The sequence below is a fragment of the Pteropus vampyrus genome, unplaced genomic scaffold (genome assembly GCF_000151845.1).
Source record: "Pteropus vampyrus isolate Shadow unplaced genomic scaffold, Pvam_2.0 Scaffold141, whole genome shotgun sequence".
Classification (NCBI taxonomy): Eukaryota; Metazoa; Chordata; class Mammalia; order Chiroptera; family Pteropodidae; genus Pteropus; species Pteropus vampyrus.
In genome coordinates this window covers 3,093,147-3,115,735 of record NW_011888922.1, presented here as the reverse complement: position 1 = coordinate 3,115,735, position 22,589 = coordinate 3,093,147, and the positions used below count along the sequence as shown (strand labels likewise).

Genomic DNA, 22,589 nt, shown 5'->3' with positions numbered 1-22,589 from the left:
CCAGGGACACTCAAGCAGCTGAATTCTATAAGCCACAACTGAGTGGCAGCTGCACCCCACACCCAACACTCTTCAGATTCACAGCAGTGACATCCCAAACTTTCCTGCTTTCTCACATCCCTGACACTCTCTCTTTCTGATCTTCACAATTTGCTAGAGAGATATAGATAAAGGAAAGGAAGAATGGCTGCAAGAGAAAGAGCAGCTAAGCCAGAAATCAGAATTAGAGGAATTGAGTCAGCGACAGAAAACTAGAAGCAAAACAGACACAAGAGGAGAATTGATCAAGCAAGCCAAAAGAGTGAAAACAAAAAAGAAGACACACACACACACACACACACACACACACACACACACACTCCTATGAGAGCAAAAGAGAGAGAGTACACCAGGGCCTAGGTAGAGAGTCACTTTGTCAAATAAGGGATGGATCACATGCCCACAGTGGAGATAGGACTAGTTGGCAGCTGGCCAAGCCCAGGAAGACCTGGAGTGGGTGAGGAGCACACCAGCCCATAGCCCTGCTCTCAGGGCCTGCACCGACCTACCTGCTGTGTCTCCAGGTGGACTGCCACATTTTCATTGGCCCCAGCAGCTTCGAAGGCCTTATCCGTGGGACTAGACTCCAGGCTGACGGTGAGCACTGCATCATAGACTTCTCTCAGGGGCCCCATGTGGCCAAGGGCGGGGTAGGAGCGGTTGCGGTAGGGCAGGGAGAAGAGCATGGTGTCATAGGGCAAGAAGACCAGCCTTCCATCTGCCAGGCCCTGGGCCCACACTCGCCTCAGCAGGGCCGTCTGCTCGGAGCCACCCAGGAGCGCCGAGTGCATGCACAGCACCACGACTGCGGACAGAGGTGACAGGCTCACCTTCGCAGGCCTTCTCTGAAACCCAGAAGTCTCTGGCCTGGAGAGCTGCTCAGAACTCTTAGGTTCATTCCCTACTCCTATGCAGCCACTGCCCAGACCCCTCCCTATCAGTCTGGGGAAAAGAGGACTATCCCCTTTATCTGTTCCCTCTGTAACGATAACAGCCAACGCCACCAAATCTGGGCTTGGCCTGGTGCTAAAAAGATCCCCCTCGACTGAAGATAGATTTGTATTAATATGTCCCTTTCGGCCTGCATGCCCAATCATTTTGACTAACTTCCCACCCTCTCTCTGCCCTGCTGACTCTGACAATTGTTAATATTTATTGACAGCTTGCTCTGTGTTGTCCTAAAGTACTTTTACAAATTTGATATGATAACAGTACTGAGAAGTATATTTATCATTATTCTACTTTCAGAGGAGGAAACCAAGGCATAGGAAGTTAAGGAGTTACCCCAGGTATATAACCCCCTTGGTGGCAGGGCCAGATCTAAACCTGGGTAGTCTGGCTCCTAGGCTGTCATCTGCTTTTTTAAGCCTTTTAAAAAATTGAGATAATTCATATACCATCAAATACAGCCTTTAAAAGTGTACAACTCAGCGTATATACACGGTTGTGTAACCATCACTACTATTTAATTCTAGAACATTTTCATCATCCCAAAAAGCAACCTTGTACCCATTAGCAGCCACTCCCCATTACTCCTTCCCCCTAACCCCAGTAAGCCACTCATCTACTTTCTATTTCTATCGATTTGCCTAATCGGGACATTTCACATAAGTGGGATCATACAGTATGTGGTCCTTTGTGGCTATTTTCTTCTTTCACTAACATAATGTTCTCCGGGTTCGTCCACGTTGTAGCATGAATCAGTATTTCATTCACTCTTATGGCTGCTCAATATTCCACTCTATGGATAGACTGCATTTTGTTTTTTCATGTACCATCAGTTTGTAATCCCGACTGTGGCCCTGGGTGGCATCCTCAAGGTCTAAGCAGACACGAATGCATTCCCCTTTACCATAGTAAAAGAAATCAGCCCTAGGTAATAAGGCAGCCAATTTCACCCCCAGGCACCAAGGACAGAAGGGAGCCCTGCCCAAGGTAAGGGTCCCACATATCTGCCCAAAGTAAAGGTTCTCTGCATCTTAGGTACCTGACCAGGGCTGCAACGCCCACCAAAAAAGGGCCACCACTTTCTTTGGATGTGGCCCACGTTCCTACTGCAATCTCTTTCTCCAGAAAATGCAGAACATGGAGCAACCAAGGAAGGCCGAGGGGCATGTAGAAGTAAGAACCTGGAGCCCCTGCCTCTGCTGAGCCCCTGGGTGGCCATGCTATGTAAGCCATGGGCAGGAGCCACCTGCTCTTGCCCCCAGAATAATGGGGAGGGCCCTCGAAGAGAGCTCCACAGGACTGGGGGGAAACAGAACCAGGGCTTCCTTTACCCCGTCTCTGCCAGGTTTCTGTTCAACTTCTCACCAAATCTCCCTTCTTTCAGAAGTCAGAACCGTGTTCTGCACTTGGCCACAAGGGAGCGCTGATCTGCACATGTGGGTCAATTAAAGGGTAAAAGCCTCTACTGATTGTAAACAGGGCTCACTGCACTAGCGGCATTGTTGTAATCCCTTTATCTGCCATAGTCCATTTCATCTTCACAACCCTGTGAAGTAGGGGCTTTTGTTAGCCTCATATTATTGATGAGGAAACTATAGCACGGAGAGGTTTAGTGACTTGCCTGAAGTCACACAGCTGGTAGGAGGTGCGGCCAGGAGTGGGGTCCTGGCAATCTGATTCCAGAAAATGTACCCGTAACCACTCTGCCTCCTGGCTCCCGTGGCTAGGACTCAATCCCCTGAAACAGGGTGGAGAAGGAGTCTGATGAGGTTCCCCCTACCCACTTCCACTGTGCTCCAGCCACACAGAAGTGACCTGTTCATTCTGCTAGTCCCATTAACATGCTGCCTCTGTCCCTTTGCACTAGCTGATCCCTCCGCTCAGAATGCATCCCCTCTCATTCCCACCTGCAATTGATTTCTCATTTTCATGCCCTGCCCTGATGTCACCTTCCCTGTGAATCCCTGCTCACCTTTAAGTAGATCAACTCCCCTAGCCTCTGGGCTCCTCTGTCACCTGTATAGGTATCTGTCTCCTGTCAAACTCAAGCTCCTCACTGCTGGGGCCCAGCCATTTCCTCCCTAGCCCAGCCAGGGTCAGGCACAGAACAGCGCTCAGTGACTCTTGATTGAAAGGTGTTTACAAAACACTCAGTCACATATATCTGTCTGCTCCTTGTGACCCTGTGAGATAGGTTTTATTATCCCCATTTCACTTGCTGGAAGACTGGGGCTCACAGAAGTGAGGCACCATTCCTGAGTGGCAGTGGGCACACCTGAGCCACGTCTCATGCTCCACTCTGCTCTAACTCACTAACTGGCCACCAGAGCTCAGGGACTGCCCAACCCACTCCTCCTCACTGGTGCTGGCTTCAACTCCCTCAAATCTAGAACACTTGGTGGTTAGTCTCGGTGGCTTTCAAACTGCGTTGCCAGTACTCAAGATGTAATAAATACGTCTTACTTTGGTATGCTCTCATAGCTGAGTGTATAAAATTGATTTTCACAAAACTGAAGGGAAGTTTCACAGAACGAGACTCTCTCCTGTTATCTGCAATGCACTCTCATATTCACTACTTTGATTCTATTTCATTCTATTCCACTCAATTCCAGTCTTCTCTATTGCTTTCTATTCATTCTTTTTCTTCCCTTGTTTGTAATGCTAGTCTTGATTCACCAGACTGGTTTCTTGACACAAATGACTCACAGTTCAAAAAACCCCAGTGTAGATTAATTCTCAGGTTTCTTGTGTCTTTTTGGTGCTGCCTCCCCTATACCCCATTCCTCCATGCCTCCTCCAGGAAGCCTCCTCAGATCTCCCAGGGCCCAGCCCCATGCCTCCTCCAGATCACCAGGCTTCTGCTCCCTGGGATGGTCTTGACTTCTCTGTCATAACCGCCGGCTTACAAACCTGTCCCTCCACTCCACAGTCATCCCTTAGAGACCAGTCACTGTGAAACTAAGAATGGCTCTAACTCCTTTCCCGAGGCTCAGGTACTTCTACTCTTTCGTTTCCTTCATCGTACCAGGCAAGAACAAAGCCCTTGTCTCCCATTTCACAACTAACATTCGAATCAGAGCTCAAATATCTGGCTGCGCCAAATGCCGACTGTGTGACTTGGACATATTACTTCCCTTATCTGAGCTGCAAAGTGCAGACCTCAGCAGGACCAGCTCACATGGCTGCCAGGAGGTTAAATGTGGGGCCATTGTCAAGTGCTCAGCCAGTGTCTGACGCCAAGGAAACTCTCCATCAACCACCATATGAAGTCCAGGCTGCCCGTAGAAAGAAGGCACCACATACACTTACTTTTCAGGCCGTCTACGCTGCAGAGCTGCTTCAGGACCTCTGTGGCCCCCTGCTCCCCAGGTCCCAGAGAGGTCACCAGCCCCACAGGCAGCCCGTGTGTCCTGAGAGTCATGGCTACCTCTCGGGCCGTAGCCACCCAGATGTCCTGGTGAGAGGACACAATGGCCACACGAGCCCAGCCAAAGTATCTCATGATAGACAGCAGCACTTGAGCAGCTGAAGGCAAGGTGGGCACCAGCTTACCTCCTCCCTCTGGAGCCCCACATGCCCAGGAGAAGAGGGTCTTGTCCCAGCCCTGGGCCAGCAGGGCTGCTGCTGGGCAGTAACCAGGATTGACAGGACCCACAAAAGCGGCTACTGTGTTCTTGTGGGCCAGGAATGTGGTCAGGGCATGAAGGGTGTCACAGCCCGTGGGGAGGACCACGGAAGCCAGCCGCCAGCCCAGCACCAGCGAGGAGTCCTGATTGGCTCGGTCCACAGCCAGCTGGGCAGCAGCATTGGGGAGAGCCTGGGCAAAGATTGGGTCACAGTCCCAGGGACCCAGTACCCCCAAGGTGAATGTCCTTGCCCCCCAGGCAAGATCAGGGAGAGAGCCAGCCCCCAGGAGGGCACCCCAAAGCACCACAGAGAGAAGGGGTAGAGAAGGGACAGTTTTTGAATGGCCAAGAGTAGACCCCCATGGGCTCCGGCAGGGCGGGCAGGTCTTTCTGAGTGGCAGCTTCCAGTACCAACCTTCAGGGTACAAGCACCCCTGCAGTCCTGGGGAATAAGAAAAAGGTTTCCTTTCTAGCATTTTCTGTCAGTGCTTCCTACATGATTTTGAGGCAGATACCTCCTCCAGGAACTTCAGCTTCCTCATTGGTAAAATGAGAGATTTGGACCCATGATGTCTGAGGACTCCAGCATTTGGGGGCTAATATCCTCCCCAGGACTGGTTAACAGCCTCATGATGTCTATGCAGGGTCCTGGGCTGGAGCTCAATGGCTTGGCGTATGGGCTCTGGAGTCCGAGCTGACCAGACCTGCTCACTGCTTCCCATTCGAGTGGCCCTAGGCCAATCTCTGAAGCCTCACTTTCCTCTTCTGTAAAATGTGGATAATGAAACTTACTTTATAAAGTTAATGTGATGATTAAATGACATAATGTGAAGCACTTAGCACAGTCCCTGGTACTTAGGCGTTCAGTAAACCCTGCCTCTTACAATCTGTTACTATGAATTCTTCCTGCAGTCATCCTCCAAGGTGGGCCAAGTTCTCCTGGTGCTCTTCTGAGCCTCCCTTGCTTCTTAACCTCAAGCCCAGCACCATTTCACAGCACTTGACTCTGCCAGATTCCGTGGGCCCTATATCATAAGCAGGGCCTGGGTACTGTAGCTCCCGCATTGTGTATCTGCGGCTAGAGGGTTCACATTGTGTGTGCAAAGTCAAATCTCTGATCCCCTTATAGCCCTGGGCAGATGAATGTCTTTTTATTCCCATTGTACAGATGAGGAAACCAAGGGGAACTGAACGGAGTGGCAGAGAGACAGGATTTGGACAAATCTGTTCAGCTCATCTGTCACTCACACTGGGCTTCCTTGACTCAGACACTTGGACTGGGGCATTCCCCACTTCATTTTACTGTTTCAGGACCTCGATGCCCATCCTACAGCCCTGAAACTCCTGCCTGGCCTCATTTTGCGTTCCTGCCATTGCCCCTCTCTCACCCACAGGACTCAGCCACGTCCTCCCGCACCACTTATGCAGCCAGCACCCTTCCACTGTGGGTGCCCCAGGAAGGCAAAGGGTTCCATCTCACACTTCAGAAACTGCCAGGCTGGTAGGGAGGTGGGTCTGAGCCAAAAGCAGAGCTGACTACAGTACAGGCAGTAGGCAGGATTGTTGGGGGAGGATATGGGGTCCTCCTGAAGAGGCTCAGGGTGGGCTTCCAGGGGAGACCCAGCTAGAACCAGCCTGTACTTGGAAGTGTAGATCAGGAGAGTAAGAGGATGCCCTCCCGAAGCCAACAGCAATGGTCTGTGCGGAGTAGCTCTTTAGAAATTATGTTCCAAGCAGAGGAATAAGAAAGACCTTGAACTCTCACAGAGGATTAAATCCTGATTTTAGGACTCACTAGCTCCTAACCTGGGGCAAGGCGCTTAACTTCTCGGCGCCTCAGTTTCCTTGTCTGTAAAGTAGAGATGGGAAGAGCTATCTGGAAGAGTTGTGGTGAGGACTGAAATGAGTAGAGTATCTACAATGGAGATGTTGTGCTAAGTAGGTAAGTAGTACTCACTAAATGGAAGTAAATAGGTACATACTAAATGACAGTGATCACCATCATCATTGTCGCTATCTTTGGATCCTAGAGGGGAGGCAGGTGCGTTGTAGTGTAAAGAGAGCTGGACAGGGAGGTTAAGGTCCAAATTTCAGTCCAGTCCTGCCCTTGCCCCTCTCAAAGCCTCAGCCTCCTTATCTGTTAAAGAAGCCAGTTTGCAGGGCTGGCCGACCGTGGTTCCTTCGGGCCTGTGATGCTACCGTTCTCCCAGCTCAGGTCCAGGGACTTGGGGGTGGCTGCTCTTCTGTCAACCTCTGAGGGGCCCTCTGTACCCTTCCTTCTCTTCTGCTGTGATGCTCTAAGTGGTCTCCTAACATCCCCACCTCTCCAGATGAGCCCCTCAGAGCAGCTGGGTGAGTTCCGGGCTCACAGAGAGCTAATCATTCCTGGTTACGAACATAAGCATATGCGGCTGATGTTAATGACAGCCACATCTCCCCTCAATTTGCACTTTCCAAAGCACCTGTGATCCACTGCTTTGCCTGTCCTCCCAGAGGCCCTGAGAAGTGACCTCTTACCCTCTTTTTCAGGGGAAGAAGCTGACTCTGGTTGGAATGGCAACTTGTCTGAGGTCTCACCAAAAGTTAAGGCTGAGTTGGGACCAGGGCTTGACTTTTCACCTCCCAGCCAAGGGCAAAATTACCTTTTTTATTGAACACCTAGAAAAATCAGAGCTGAAGGATCCCTGAAGATCTGAACATCTAAACCAACTCCTCTGAGTACATATGGGGAAACTGAGGCACAGAAAGGGGAAATTAGAAGAGCTTTCTTTCAGTCCTTCAAAGCAGCAGCAGGATCCCCTGGCCCTGTGGTCCTGCTGGCAGCGCTCAGTGTCCCAGGGATTCTCTTGCTGATGGGCTGCAGGGACTCACAGAAGGCTCAGGCCTGTAGCAGGCTCAGCCTGGGGCCAGGTCAGGAGCTCACTTTAGTCCCAGCTCTGCTGCTGATTTGTGGGTTGGAGTCTACACCTCTTTTTGTGCTGCAGTTTTTCCCATCTATATAGGGAGGACTTAGTTTAGATGTTTAGGTCTCCAGAGATCCTTCAGTTCTGATGTTCTAGTTGTCAATAAAAATCAGGAAATAGGTGACTTTTGTCTCTGAAGCTGGCCATGTCCCCTCTCGTAACCCTTCCCCCAGGAATATGTGGGCTGCCAATGTCACCTCCAGCACAATGGGTTAATACGTCACACTCCTGGGGAGAGACCATTTGTATTTTTACACTCAAAGAGATGGACACCAAGGATTAGCCACAGATTGCTTGGCTCAGAGGCAAGTTCATGGAGTTAAGTAGTACTCCATACTATCATAACCCCGAAAGATAAAGATTCCTTTAGCTGCATTAACAGACAAATGACCAAAATAGAGAAGGTGATAGGAACCCAGGGAAGGAAGATAGGGTTTTCCTTCAACCTCTGTAGCGAAAGGTAACTCTCCTGACCCCCAACCTGGTCCTTCTTGCCTTCCTTCAGGGCAAGCTTCCTGAAGACCCACCTGCCATGTTTTGCAGCTGGGGCTGATTCACTGCCTCTTTGGGGATCCTAAGGTTCTTGCACCAGGGCCCTCCGATGTCAAACTCTTCAAACAGGCTCTGGCCTGGGGAGCTCCCATTGCCACCACCACCTGTGCAGTCACCACTCCTGCTGCCTTTCAGCTTCCAGAGACTCCTGCCTGGGAAGTGCTTTATATATGGCTCATTCTCTCCCTGTCCCCCGCAGGGGCCTGAAGAAGCCACTTGGAAAATTTGATCTGTTCAAACCCTAAGGCTCTGGGGAGCCAGGCCAGAAAGGAAGGAGAAAATGAAGGAGAGAGGACCTGAGGGAAGGAGAATGTCTTCAGCACTCCGGACAGCTCCAGACTGGCTGGGACTCCCAGGAGGAAGGGATGAGCCAGCACTAAAGAAAGCAGCATTATTGAGCATTATGTGCCAAGCCTATGCTGAACACCATTGATTCAATCCTCTGAGATAGGTATTATTATTAATGTGTTCCCACTTTAAAGATAAGGAAAATACAGCACAGAGGATGAATCAGTGGACTTTCAATTCTTTCTCCACCTGCTCTTTTCTACCTAAGTGAAATTAACCTTCGCTAAGTACACTAAGTATCTACTATGTGGTAGGGATCCTACATACGCAATCTCATTTAACCCTTACAACAATCTTATGAAATGGGTGTTATATTTTGCCTTCTTCACATCTCTTTATTCATTCAACAATATTTACTGAGCACCAGTTATGTTTCGGGCACTGTTCACTTGAGATACATCAACAAAGAAAAAACCCCCAAACCTACTATTTTGGAAATAAAAGTGTATTTTGACACATACAAATTAAATGAATAAAGCTAAAAAAAGAAACAAAAATGCCCCAAAGATTTTGCCCCTCGCAGAGCTAACTTTATATCAGGGGTAGGGAGTGACGTGTGAGTCAACAAACAATAAACATGATAAAGTAGATTTGTTTTTTATGTTAAAGAAAGTGATAAGTGATATAAAAAAGAAAAAATAGAGAAAGATAATAACATTATAGTATAATTCAATATGTGTTTTCCATATTGCTATACAATTTTTATCATTATAATTTCATTGGTTAAGGAACACATTCAGTACATGTGTCATAACTTAGTAATTATCTTTTCGTTGGATATTTTTATTTAGCCCTTATTCCGTTCTGGAAGGGTTTTAGGGCCCCTGTTGATGTGCCAGACATATGCCTGCTTGCTCTCAGATCCATTCTCTGACCTGCCCAAAGCTGACTGGGCTCCCAAGAGAGAGGTTATCTATCCCCCAGGGAACTGACCCTGAAAACTTCACTTCCCAGCATCCTTTGCCACTGGCCTCAGTCAGATTGAGCCAATAGGAAACACTCACAGGAAACTGGAAGACAGAAGAAAGGGAGAAGCCCGGAGATTCTCTCTCTCTCTCTCTTTCTCTCTCTCTCTCTCTCTCTCTCTCTCTCTCTCTCTCTCTCTCTCTCTCCAAAAAAGGCTGTAGGTATCCCAACCTCCTTCCTCCCTTTGTCTCTTCTCACCACCAGGTGTAGGAGAGGCATCTTGCTGTTACCAATCTCTGAACTGTTTCATATCCCAACAACTTTGCAGTCACTTCCCCATTCTAATTTCCTACTATTGAACTGCTGGTAAGGACTGTTTTCCAGAGTGTACCCTGACTGATACACTATATAACTGATTTGTTTGCAATTTCTCACCATTATAAATAATTCTTTAATAGATATGATTTTTCATCTTTTGAATTTTTCTTTATGATAAATTCTCAGGAATAGCCATACTGGTATCAAAGAATAGGAACAATATTAAGGCTCTTGTTACATACTGCTTTATATTGTAAGTTCCAAAAAAAAATGTATTGAGTCAAGATATTTTTTAGATAACTGGAGCTATTTGAATATGGACTGAGCATTAGCTGATACAGGTTGTTTTTAAGTTTTTCAGAGTGTGATAATGGCAAGGAAGTTATGTAAGAAATTAGACATTTTCTCAAGTATGTATACTTGAATGTATGTAGGGGAAATGACATGATGTCTGGGATTTATTTGAAATTATTATACAAAAGGCGGGATAAATGAAATATAGAAAAACCTTAATTTTTGAATCTAGGCAATGGTTGTACTTGGGTTCATAACACTATTCTTCCTACTTTTGTGTATGTTTAAAAACTTTTATATGAAAAAAAAAAGTGTTAATACCCATTAACAGTGTACAAGTTTCATTATATTCTCTTCAGCATTCAGTATTCTAATTTTTTCTAAATAAAACCAGTATTTTTAAATACCATGCATTATATTAGTTTTCCATGTTGTATAACAAATTACCACAACCTTAGCAACTTAACACACATATATTCCAGTTTCTGTAGGTCAGAAGTCTGGGCACGGTTTAACCGGGACCTCTGTCAGAGTCTCACAGGCTGCAATCAAGGTGTCAGTCAAGGCTGAGTTCTCATTTGGAGGTTTGAGTAGGGACGGGTCCCTTCCAAACTCCCTCAAGTTGTTGGCAGTAAGATTCATGGCAGCTCGCTTCTTCAAAGCCAGTATCTAGCAACTTCCTGGATGGTCTGAGTATTTCTCTTTTCCCGGAGAACAGTCACCCTGGTAAGTAACCCCAGAACCCCTTGGAAAGAAATTTATGATATACATTTTCCTCAAAGGGACCCAGAATCCTGCTCAGTCAGCACTCTGAACCTGTGAGCTGCTGAGTCTGAGACCTGGGTAAGAGGCAACACATCCACGTAGTGATGACTCAGGATAGGTTTCTACCCAGCATACCTAGAAATTTTCTTTCTATATATGTCTAGCAACACCTTGGAAGGCTTCCATGTGTTTCCCCTCTTGGGACCCTGTAATAAATTAGCTATTACCACGATTCCTAAAGCATTCCAATAGCCAATAACCACTCCATATCTGTGGCTTATTACGGTAATTGTGTTCATCTTGTTTATAATGGTTAAGTGCTGCCATCTATCTGGACTTCCATTATTCACAGTGAGATCAGGAACTTCCATTATCACACCCACTTTGGCACCCTCTGGCTTACGAGGGGCAACCACTATGGAGCTTTTCAAGGATGGTGACAGGCCCTCCACACACACTCACACTGCCATGAATATATTCCTTAATGCTTTGGTGAAGGGAGTGTCTTCAGCTTCTCTTAAGGGTGTGAGCAGGTGGCATGCAATAGATCTACGTGTCCATTTTCCTGAGCCTTCAGACTTTTTCCTTCATAGTGTTCCAAGGAAGTTCTGGCATTTCAACCTCATTCAATGAGGCAAGAGACCCCAGTGATATTGTTCATACAAACCAGCTTCTTGGGGCCCAGAAGGGGTTGGGAAGAGCAGACAGAGGATCTAGATGGGCAAATGGAAGATATCGGCACAACCATTTTACCCTGAAAGAGTCAGGGGTCAGGCAGCTTTAGCCCATGAGGCTTTGAAGAAAGGGAGGTTTTCCCAGGAGCAGATTGTAGGAGGTCACCTAAGAAAAAAAAAAAAAGTGACACAAGCAAATGTGCAAACCAGAGAGTTCAGGTACATCCAGATGTTGGCTACATGCCTGAAAGGAAAAGGTCAGGGTCAACACACACAGTTGACAAGCAGGCCTGGGATCAAACTTGAGTCCAAATCTCCTTTCATTTGGAAGACATGCTATTTCTGAAGTTTGTCCATTTACCTGACTTGGCACCTCCCGCAGTGGGCATCCAAAGACCTCAGGAGACTCTATTCACAGTGGTCTACCCCCAGCTAAGGCCCCACACATTCTGCTCTGCCATTCACCCAATATCCCCAGCCTTTCAGGCCCTGCTCTTGCCAGGATTCATCTGACCAAACTTAGCCTTTAAGCAATTTGTCCTGGGTGCCCAGCCCTGCAATCAGACATGGTTTCTATGGGGGCCATGATCTGGTGTTTGCCTCCAGAGGGAACGTCCTGTGGCAATAACAGCTCTTATAGAAGAAAGTACAAAGTGTGTTCAGAGCCAAAGGAAGGGATGAACTGCCTGGGCAGAGGCAAGGAAGGATTCAAGGAGGTGTTGTGCTCTAGTTATTTAATACTAGGAAACACCTCAAACTTAAAGGCTTACCACCACCACAACTGTTTATTTTGCTTGTAAATCTGCCATTTGGACAAGGTTTGGCAGGGAAGGTTTGGTTCTACGCCACAGCATCTACTGGGACAGTTGACTGAGGCAAGTTGGGAAGAGTGCATGTGTAGGACCAGAAAGGGTAGCCAAGTCTGCACTAGTCTTCTAGGTCTTGGACACAAGCAGAGGGCAGTTGCCTGGCATCAGAGTTGAGACCAGGAGGTGGCAGCCAGATGCTCTAGTGGCCATGGACAGGAAGCAGTACTGCCCTGGTTGGTTCCTCCCCATCTTGGGGACTTTCTCCAGGGATGCTAGAGTTCACTCCATCTGTCCCAGAAAAATGGAAGCCCTTAACTGAAGAAGGAGCTTTAAGTGGTCTCTATGCCACCTCTCAGACAGGGCAGGAACTCCCTGTGGTAGCTCCAACCATGTTTGCACATTTCCACTAGTCACTGGCCACTCAATGCTCCCTGGGTTGGCTGTCCAGTTGTAGGTCACTTAGCTAGTAAAGTTTCTGTCCTGTTGAGTTGAGAATCTGCCTCCCTCTGACCTCAACACTCTGGCCCTTGTTCTACTTTCTCTGCCAAAAGAGCGAGCCTCTGTCCTCATCAACCCCAGATAGTCAAGAAGTGTCACCAACATGAAGTACCAATAAAAAACATCCATAGAGCCTTTGAAACAGTCAGGATAATCAAAATAGCAAACATACTATACACATTCAGTTAGGACTGTTCTAGGTGCTTAACATGTAATGATTTATTTAATCATCACACTCCTATGAGATAGGACAGCCCTTCCCTGTCTTATTCATATCTGGGCCCCCAAGACTCTGCTTGGCACTTATTAAATATACATAAGTATATGTTGAATTTTTATCTCCATTTTGCTGAAAAGAAAACTGAAGCACGGTTTTGCTGAAGATCATGCAGCTCTTAAAGGACAGAGTCTGGGATTTAGAACCAGGCAGCCTAGCTCCAGAATGCATCCCCTCAAACCCCAAATGTGCTGCTTTAAAAACAAACAAACAAACATAACATCAACCATTCCCTCACCTTTTCTTTTCCCAGGAAAACATCCCCAAATCCCTCCATGTTCCTCATATAGGTAATAACAATGACGTGACATTAGTGGCATTTATATGGCACTGTGACATATTCTCATTTCATTTAAGCCTAATTCTAATCTCTACAGTGTAAGATTTGGAGGAATAAGAGCTGTCCAATCCTGTTCATTACTTAACCCCCAAAGCCAAGCCTGGCACATAGTATATGCACAATAAATATTAAGTTGGGTGGGTTAACTTTAAAGATGAACAATTGAGGTTCATGTAGTTTAAGAAACGTTGCTGAGATGCCAGAATTAGTAAATTACAAAGCCCTGATTTGAAACCAGTCGCTATCCCAAAGAGTATTTCTACTGAACCATGCCTGGCCTCTCTGGGCATCAGCTTCTTCTCCAGTTAAATGGGCATCCTAAGTCCCTTTAGGGCTGCAGGGGGGACAAACAATATAATAGATGTGAAGGTGCTCCACAAAAAGGAGAGGGGCACATAATATGGGGCTTTCTTGTTTCTGTTTCTGTGTCACTGAAGCTTATACACAAGTCCTGGTGCAGAGCAGGAGGTGGGGGTGCTGCAACGAGAGCCCCAGTGAATGAGGGTGATGCCTATAAGATATCAGTGAAACTGGGATGATGGATGGATGGATGGATGGATGGATGGATGGGTGGGTGGGGGGATGGATGGATGGATGGATGGATGGATGGATGAATGGTTGGATAGATGGATATATGGGCAGATGGGTAGATGGATGAGTAGGTGAATGGGTGAATCAAAAGGTTGATAGATAGATGGATGGAGAAATAAACGCTCATCAGAAAAAGACATTCGTATACAAGTGTGCACTCAGGCTGGTATTTTAGTATCTATCCAGTAGAGGGCACCTTCGTTCCAATAATTGGCTTAGACTAGAGTTTCTTGGCAGTAAAAAGCGTCTTGCAGGAGAGTACACCTGTAGCCAACACAGGGCCTGGCCTATAGCTTGTTGACAGCCTTGGCAGATGAAAGAATTGAGACAAAGAGGACAGGTCAGAGTCTGTGGGGAGCAGGGGTGAGGTATAAAGGACACAGGCTTAGAGACCGACCCCTGGTGCCAGGGGCCTTGGGGAGAGTACTTCATACTTCAGAGCCTGGTTCCCTTTTGTAAAATGAAAAAATAAGTGTACCTTCTAGGCTTGTCAGGAGGATTAAACAAGATACACTCTAGACTGTCCCAAAGACTGTTTCTACTGCACCATGCTTGGCCCCTTTGGGCATCAGCTTCCTCTCCGGTTAAATGGTCATCTTAAGTCTCCTTAGGGCTACAGAGGAGACAAACAATATAATGGATGTGAAGGTGCTCCACGAAGAAGAGAGGGCATGTGGACATGGAGCTAAAGTACACTAAAGGCCCTCAACACTCGCAGGTGAGGCATTCGTGGCTCAGAGAGGTTTGTGTGACTTATCCAAGGCCACCTAGAAAGTACAAAGTGGAAAGTCTGTAAGGACCTAATGAGATTTCTATGAGAATACAGAAAGTTCTACGAGAATAAAAGTGGTTCTGGGGAACGGAGACCGGTCTAGGCAAGTGTGGAAATTTTCAAGGGGGGAAGCCGCTCAGAGACTGGGTAAGATTCTTAGAGATGGAATTAAGTGAGTCCATCCTGCCACCCAGGGGGAATACCAAGTACCCACTTAACAGCCAGTCCAGGAGCTCCAGGAACACTTCCGTAATGTGGGAAATTAACATTTTAATGTGGAACTTGACTTTCATCTCCCCGTGGCTGGTATGAATTGGCCAACTTAACAAAGTGTTTCGGGAAGCTGAGCTTTTCCTTCAGCATTTTTTTATGTGTTGCTGTCACTCCTGACCCCTGCCAGGGATTTGTCTCAGGGACCAGGCCTGGCTTGTATTGCCTCAGAATGAGCTTTTCTGCAGGAGGCACCCTGCAGAAAGGCAAGCCCAGTTCCACAAGCTTCAAAAAATAAATAGAAAACCAATGTTTTCTGGAGCAAGCAGCCTTGCTGGGCTGAGGGAGTGTCCGGCCCTGAACACAGTGAGTGAGTTTCAGATCATAAGCTGGTTCCTGGCCTGGGCCGTGGCCCTGATCCTGAAGAAGAATATCATCCACTCTGTAGTATTCCTTCTTCAGAAAGTGGCTTGTATGGGGCAGGCCTTGAAATTGGGAGAGGACCAAAGGTGGGGGCCTTTTTCTTCTCATAAGGCGGTGTCTAGAACCTGCTGAAGTGATGCAGACCAATGAAGAGGTGAGTGGGATCATACCTGCCCTGGTCTAAACCTGCTTTTGCTGAGGTCCAAGACCATCTTTGGATTTCAGCAACCTCTAGTGCTGCTCACCAGGGTGCCACATGGAAAGTCAGCCTTTTCCACCAGCAGCACCGGGACCAACAACCTGTTCCAGCTCAAACAGGACCTTTGCATTTGTTCTTGATGAAGTTTTTCCGGCACTTCCCATTCATGAGTCCAGCTTGTGTTCATTCATCTGTGACTTCAATGTTTTCTGAACCCCTTTATGCCAGCTCTGTCCTTGGAGGACAGGTGACTAAACCAGGGCCCCTGCTATAATCTAGATGAGGACGCAGAGGATTGCAACCTAGTGGAGAGTGGAGGCACAAAAGGAGGCGGGAACACTGGCTTTGGAATGGATCCTAAGGTCTGATGAAGCTCAGCCCCTCCCCATATCATGTATTGGTTGCTGAGTCTGCCTGATGCTTTACCCCAATCTCCAGGAAAATGATCGAGAAGGACCAGAGGCAATGGAGACCTGCCAGCTGACAGAGGGCCAGCAACAAATAGCAAGGAGTATACCGGAGAGTCTAGAAAACCATGACGAGAAAGTGAGCCACACTCACCAGGTGGGCCCCTACCAGTGCCCTGGAGGGCATAGGGCTGAGAATTTGCAGCCTGAAGCACTGTTAAATGATTCTCCGTGGCCCCAGTACCTCAGAGAGGGCAGGCCCAGCACAGTGTCTATAGAACTAACCACAGGCTGGGAGCAGGACAGGAATGGACAGGGCTGGAATGCACAGTATGTCATGGAGGCCTGAGGAGCCCACTCTGACTCGATGTCAAGGAGCCTGGGCAGTGAGCTGGGGAAGGAGGCAGCTCCTCCCTGTACTAGCAGATGGGTGCTTCCAACAGGCCCTGCCACTCTTCGCTCTGACATCTGACTCTTTAGGCCTTCTTGCTTCACTTAAGGCTGTACTTACTACCAGTGATGCGGCCTGTCCCTCAACCCTGATGGCCATACTCTCTCACCCCTAAAATGCAGATCCGAGCCTTTGGTCAGAGATCTAACTGTAACATGGCACCTACTAGGACATCAGCTCTGACTGACTTTCGTTCTGCTGTTCCTTTTCTGGGACTAGAATCAGCGATCAATGGTTGGCTTCTACAGGATCTCTCAGCTTCTCTTTCCACTGTTAAATTTCCATCATTGGGTTAGGGTGGGTAGAGGACAATATGGGCAGATCAGACTTGCACTGGACTAAAAATTCTGTCTCTGATTGGTATGTGAACTTGGGAGCCTGTCTCCTCACTGTAAAATGGAAAATAGTTGTGCCTATCTCCAGGGTTGCTGTGGGGTTTGTATGGGGTTACAGTTATGCCTGGTACTAGTAAAGAGGTACCCAGTAAATGTCTGTTAGATCTGGATTCTGGAACGCATGGGAACAGACTGTTAAGTGTAGAACCTGTGGGTTTGATGGGAATGAAGCCAGATCCTAATGAATGGGTCAGAATTTTCTCTCCCTACTGAGTCTTAATCCATGTCTTCATAGAGAATATTTCAAGGGCTGAAAGCTGGCAATTAAGGCCAGAGTAGACTCAAAGAGAGGAAGTACTCTTGAGGTGAACTTGAATGCCAGTAGCAGTTCCCAATGAGAGATGACTGCCCGGGCTTCTGCTCTAGGACACCCCATATGAGTGAGTGCTGTGTCTGATTTTCTGAGCCTTCTTTGAGATAGAGACAGCCAACTGGGCCCAACATCCTTCCTGGAGCCAGCCACACAGCTGCTATATCCATTACGGGGAGGAGCCTGGCTCTGGTAGGGGCCATGTGGCACCAGCTCTCAGCCTTAGGTCAGGGCACAAATGGGAAGGGGGGCTCTGGGCAGGGATAGGAAAGAGGCGGGGGCTCAGAAACATTGGCTCAAAAATAGGCTTAGAAAGCAATGTTGTGCAGGGTCTTGGGAGGCAAGGACTTAAATAGTAATGGGATAAGAAAGAGAAACAGAATCCAGAACAAAGTTGTCATATACAAGAAAGAAGTAGAAAGCCAGAGAGAAGGGTAGGCAGAGACAGAGACTATAGCGTCAGAAGCAGTAGAAATAGAGAAAGGGAGAAAGAAATGGATTCAAGAAAGAAAAGTCAGGTTAGGAAGCAGATGTTCAGAGAGGGAAATAAAGTCATAATAAGAAGAAGGAGAGATGCTGCAAGAGAATCAGAGGCAGAAAGGAAAGTGTGTGATAAGACAGGGAGCAGAAAGTGGCCAAATAAAAGGCCACGTGCCAGAGACAGGAACTGAGAGAAGGCAGAGCCAGCAGGGGCCTTAGAATCTTTCCCATTGAACCCTCTCCTATTTTCCCGATGAAAAAACCGAGGCCCAGCAAATCAGTGGCAGAATCAGGCTTAGAATCCAGGCGACAAAGATAGTGAAAGGAAAATGAAACCTGGAGAAAAGCTGAGAGCCCCATGGAAAGTCTCAAAGAGAGCATAAAGAGAGAGCCAAGGTCTCGCCCATAGACTGGGCTGCTGTGGCAGGGACACCCAGGACACCCAGAGCAGTGAGCACCTGACCTCTCCCTAAGCTGGGGGTCTGGCAGTGGCAACAGGCAGAGAAGCCAGGTTTGGTGTGGGCTGAACAAATACTAACAGATTTCCATTTCCACGTGCTTTTATTGGGCCTAGCGATTTGGCTCCTCAGAGCTCTTCAGATTAAAACCAGTGAGTCCGGAGGAAGCACACTGGCGGGCCCAAGAAATGTCCGCTGGCAGCGAGGAAGGAGATGGTGTAGCTGTGAACAACAGATACCAGAAGTCGCCACGATTGTCAGTCGGGAACCATGCAGAGCAGGGGCATCAGAATTACAGCAATGAGTGTGCTTAGTAACGGTTTGTAGTTTATCAGGGATGAGTAACTACCCTAGTGAACTCTCTCACAAAGCTGTGGAAGCATAGCATGTATCTTAAAAAAAAGGATCTCAAATCAGGAATCCGGCAATGTAGTCTGAAGATACAGAATTTCTATGTGGATCTTTAAGTGTGTTTTCCTTATATGGAATTATTTTTAAAATTCTCTTCTCAGTTATGAAAGCAAATGGTTTCTTCCTCTATAACAATTCAAAATTAACAGAGATTTTCATAGACTAAGACTTGGCCAGGGTTATTCAAGAAAGCCTGAGCATCGAGTGGCTTAGTAAATAAAGGCCGACTTTTACTTCCCCTTTGCTAGGCCTTGGGCCCACGGGGAAGCTGGCTTGGCATAGGAGAGCAGAGCACAGAATGATGAGGAGAGTGTCCCCATGAAGGAGAGAACACTGGCTGTGATGGGAGGTTGGTTATATATGATCAAACAAGTAAATATATTAAGGATGATGGGAGCCAGGTTCTTATTATTACAGGAGGAAGTCATAAATATGGAAAAAGGAAAAAACAGAATTAGTCTTCTGTTGTTGGACTGAACACTAATCCATACTGTGAACTCATGGTTTTCCAGATAGATATGCTTTCTAGCTCCCTCTATCAAGAGGACCTGGGAACAGTAACACCCCCATTGCAATGAGCACCCCTGAAACTTAGATCTTGGCTTCTAAAAGGAACCAGGTCTCCTTGTAGAAATGGCTTATTCCAGGTCTGGGACAGGGGAAGAACAAGATGAGCTTGGAACAGCCTGTTGTTCTGGAAAGTGCGGAAGTGCTCAAAGAATGATGGGGCTCTACCGAAGACACAGAAGTCACTGGTTAATTCTGGAACGCTGTGTGCATCAAAATAAATAATGATAGTAACAGGTTACAATTCACTGAATAAAATAAGAAGCCATGAGTTCAAACTGTCAGAGAGGGAGGGAAGAAAGGAGGAGAGAGGACGAATTTGATGAGGAATGGAGTATTTATATAGTTTCAAAACACCTCCCCGTGAAATACTTTTTCATTACAAATGGAAAAGAAATAATATTCTGCAGTAATTTTCCTTTGGAGAAGCTTGGCAAACACCATCCAAATAATCAAAGTGAACATCTCCAGTAATGGAACAAACTAAAATTAGGTGCCACTGATAAGGTGCAATGAGAAGAACAGAGTCACTTCCGTGATATTCCTGCTAAAGATTGAAAACCTTAATCAAATCATGAGGAAACATCAGACAAGCCCAAACTGAAAGGCATTCTACTAAATCACTGGCCTATAATCTTCAAAAGTATCAAGGTTATAAAAGTCATGGAAAGACCGAGGAACTGTTTCAATTTGAAGGACACTAAGAGACATGACATAACACGAGATTTTGAACTGGATCCTTTGTCTGTAAAGGACATTTTGGGACAACTGGAGACACATGAATGAAATCTAAGCATTATAGTAATATGGTAATATATACGTGTTCATTTCCTGATTTCGATGGCCCTATTCTGGTTATGTAGGAAAACATCTTTGTTTGTGGGAAACAATAAAATATTCATTTGGAAAAAAATAAATTATGTGTATCCTATCTGCAACTTTTCTATAAATGTGCAATTGCTAAAAAGAATTTTTAAAAATCTTCCCTCAACAAAACTCACAAGATGAAGAGTTTTTCTTACAAGCAATGCCAAACCTTCAAGGAATGTATAAACCTAATTTATACAACGTTTCCATACAAATATCAAAGTCGGTGAGGTAAAGGAAAATTATAAGCTTATAGAAACTATGAACATATATGTAAAAATCCCAAATAAAATACAAGCAAAGTCTAGGGCACCAGACTCCAGGAGCCTTTCTTGAGAGCCAGCTGGCCAGCCCTTCGCCCTGTGGTCCTCCACTCCCCGAAGCGGGTGACTGTGCTACAGGAACACCATCTTGGATCAGGAGGCCAGCCTCTCTGAGAGGTGACAGTACAAATTGGAAGAGCCTGGGACATTGAAGACTTTCTGGAGCACAGTTGCCAAACTGTCACTGAATTGCCTACTCCAGACTTGTATGTGACAAAGACAAACTCCTTTATGTTTAAGTTGCTATTATTTTGGGTTTCTGTCATTCATAGCTGAATCCTATCCTAATATTCAACAATAGTAGATTAAAGGAGAAAAGCTGTATTTTCATCTTATAGATGAAAATGAAAAGGATTCAATAAAATTCAATGTTCATTCATGATTTTAAAAAAACTTGATATATGAGAGCTGCATTCTAGGTGAAGAAAGGACTATTCACTGAACAGTGCTGACACTTCTGGTTCTGATTATCCTTCTGGAAAAAATAAAGTGTGATCTGCACCTTACGCCATTATACATAAAAATCAATTCCAGATGGATCAAGTACTTAAATGTGAGTGCCAACTTCTTTTGTTAACTTTAGAAGAAAATATATAAACAGTCCTTTATGAACTTAACACAGAAAAAGATTTCCTAAACGAGACATTGAAAAATGCAAACATAAAGGAAAAGTGTAAAAAATTTGACTACTATAGAGTTTAGAACTCCCGTTCATCAGAAGATACCATAAAGGAAGTGAAAATAGAAGTTGCAAAGTGGTATGGGAAATCATATTTTCCAAAAATGGCTGTGACAGTATCGCCCATCCTGCATGCTCTTTTAGAACCTTGCCTCTCCACCAAGAGGGAGAATTTAAGTCCTTTCTTCTTGGATCTGGCAGGTGCTTGCAACTAACTACCTTGACCAATAGGATACAGCCAAAGTGATTCTGTGTGACTTCCAAAGCTAGGTCATAAAAAAGCCATATAGATCAACTTCCATCCCCTGCTTCTGACCTTGCAGGTGTCACAGAGCTGCTTTCTGTCTCAGACCCTGGCTTCATCACATGTGCTATGCTAATGTTTGTTTGGACTTGGCTTCTTCAGCTATCTCAGCAAAACCCTTCCTCAGGACTCCCTGTCCTGGATACCCGCCTTGGTCTTCTTACCTGAGGGTAGATGCTTTCACAGTCTCTAACCTGAGAGGTAGAGAAAGGCACAGAAAACAGAAATCAAAGGCATATCCAACATCCATTCATGCTGAGGAGTCAGAGAGAGGGGGTGGCCTGGAACCAGCCTGCATGGGTGCACTCAGAGTGGGGAACCGTGTTCCCACCAGCTGCCTAGTGCTGTCCTCCAGATATGCCCAGGAAGGGTGGGGAAAGTTGGGACTTGGAGAGTTCCACTCCTTGCTCTGCCCCTGATGTGCTGTGTGACTCCGAGCATGTCATTTTACTCTCTGGGCCTCCAGTTCCTCAGCAGTAGGGTTCTTGTGTTTCTTATTTTCATACAGCTACTATCTCTCAAAAGGTTTGATATATGGAGCAGGTGCTCACTAAATGGAGCTGAAATAATGCCCACTTTCCCTATCCCCCACATTGTTCCTACCCAGCCAGTTTCTACTCACTCATCAAGACCCATCTCATAATTAACCCAGTAGGAAGTTTCCTGGGCTCATCAAGCCAACCAGGGTCTCCATGCTTCCCTCCATTACAGTACTGAACTCTGTCTCCCATCTCAGCCACCCCTGATGGTGAGCCCTCTTAGAGCAGAAATCATATCTGAACAACCTCTGTGTCCCAGGACCCAGCCCAGGGGCTGGCACAAAGCAAGCACCAGGAAAACAGCTGCTGAACTAATTATTTAATTAGCACATAATGAAACTTGTTCCTTTAAGGATATGGACGGGTCTGTTCTGGCTGAAGGCCACACAGCATGTTTCCAACAGAGTCCCTAGGTTTCTTTGAGATTCCTGAGAGAGAAGGCTCTCACGAGGCTGTTGGGGAAAGTCACCAGCTTCCAGGCATCTGCTTTATCAGCTGGTCTCATGATACACATGAGTCTTTCATTTATTCATTTATTTTCCAATACTGGCAATATTCCAATAGTGGTATACTTTTCTTTTTTTTTCTGGTAAGATCTACAGACATATATGAGAATATTAATTGGTATTAATGCTGATTTAAATACATCTTCATACCGTTCATGCCTTATTCAAAAGCTACAGAGTAAACTCTTAATTATCTGCATGTGGACTTTCCATGGCCAGCATGGACTCCCAGGTGGCTTCCCTAGTCCTTCTGGGCCACCTCCCCCTCTCATCAGAAGCTAAGGACCTTACCAGTAGAGCCTGAACCAAATAAAATCTGATGTCCTGAGGCTTGCTCACA

General features: G+C 46.4%; 1 protein-coding gene across 1 annotated transcript in view; it reads right to left on the bottom strand.

Annotated features, from left to right (window-relative positions):
- LOC105297649 (olfactory guanylyl cyclase GC-D-like) overlaps nucleotides 1–5,155 on the bottom strand; it is a 34,709-nt gene extending 29,554 nt beyond the window's left edge. The window contains exons 1-3 of the mRNA XM_011368433.2: nucleotides 5,110–5,155; nucleotides 4,297–5,028; nucleotides 549–844 (exon numbers count right to left, since the gene is read on the bottom strand). Coding sequence (XP_011366735.1) covers nucleotides 549–844; nucleotides 4,297–5,028; nucleotides 5,110–5,155 — 1,074 coding nt within the window. The remainder of the gene's footprint in view (nucleotides 1–548; nucleotides 845–4,296; nucleotides 5,029–5,109) is intronic.
- Between the last annotated feature and the right edge of the window lie 17,434 nt (nucleotides 5,156–22,589).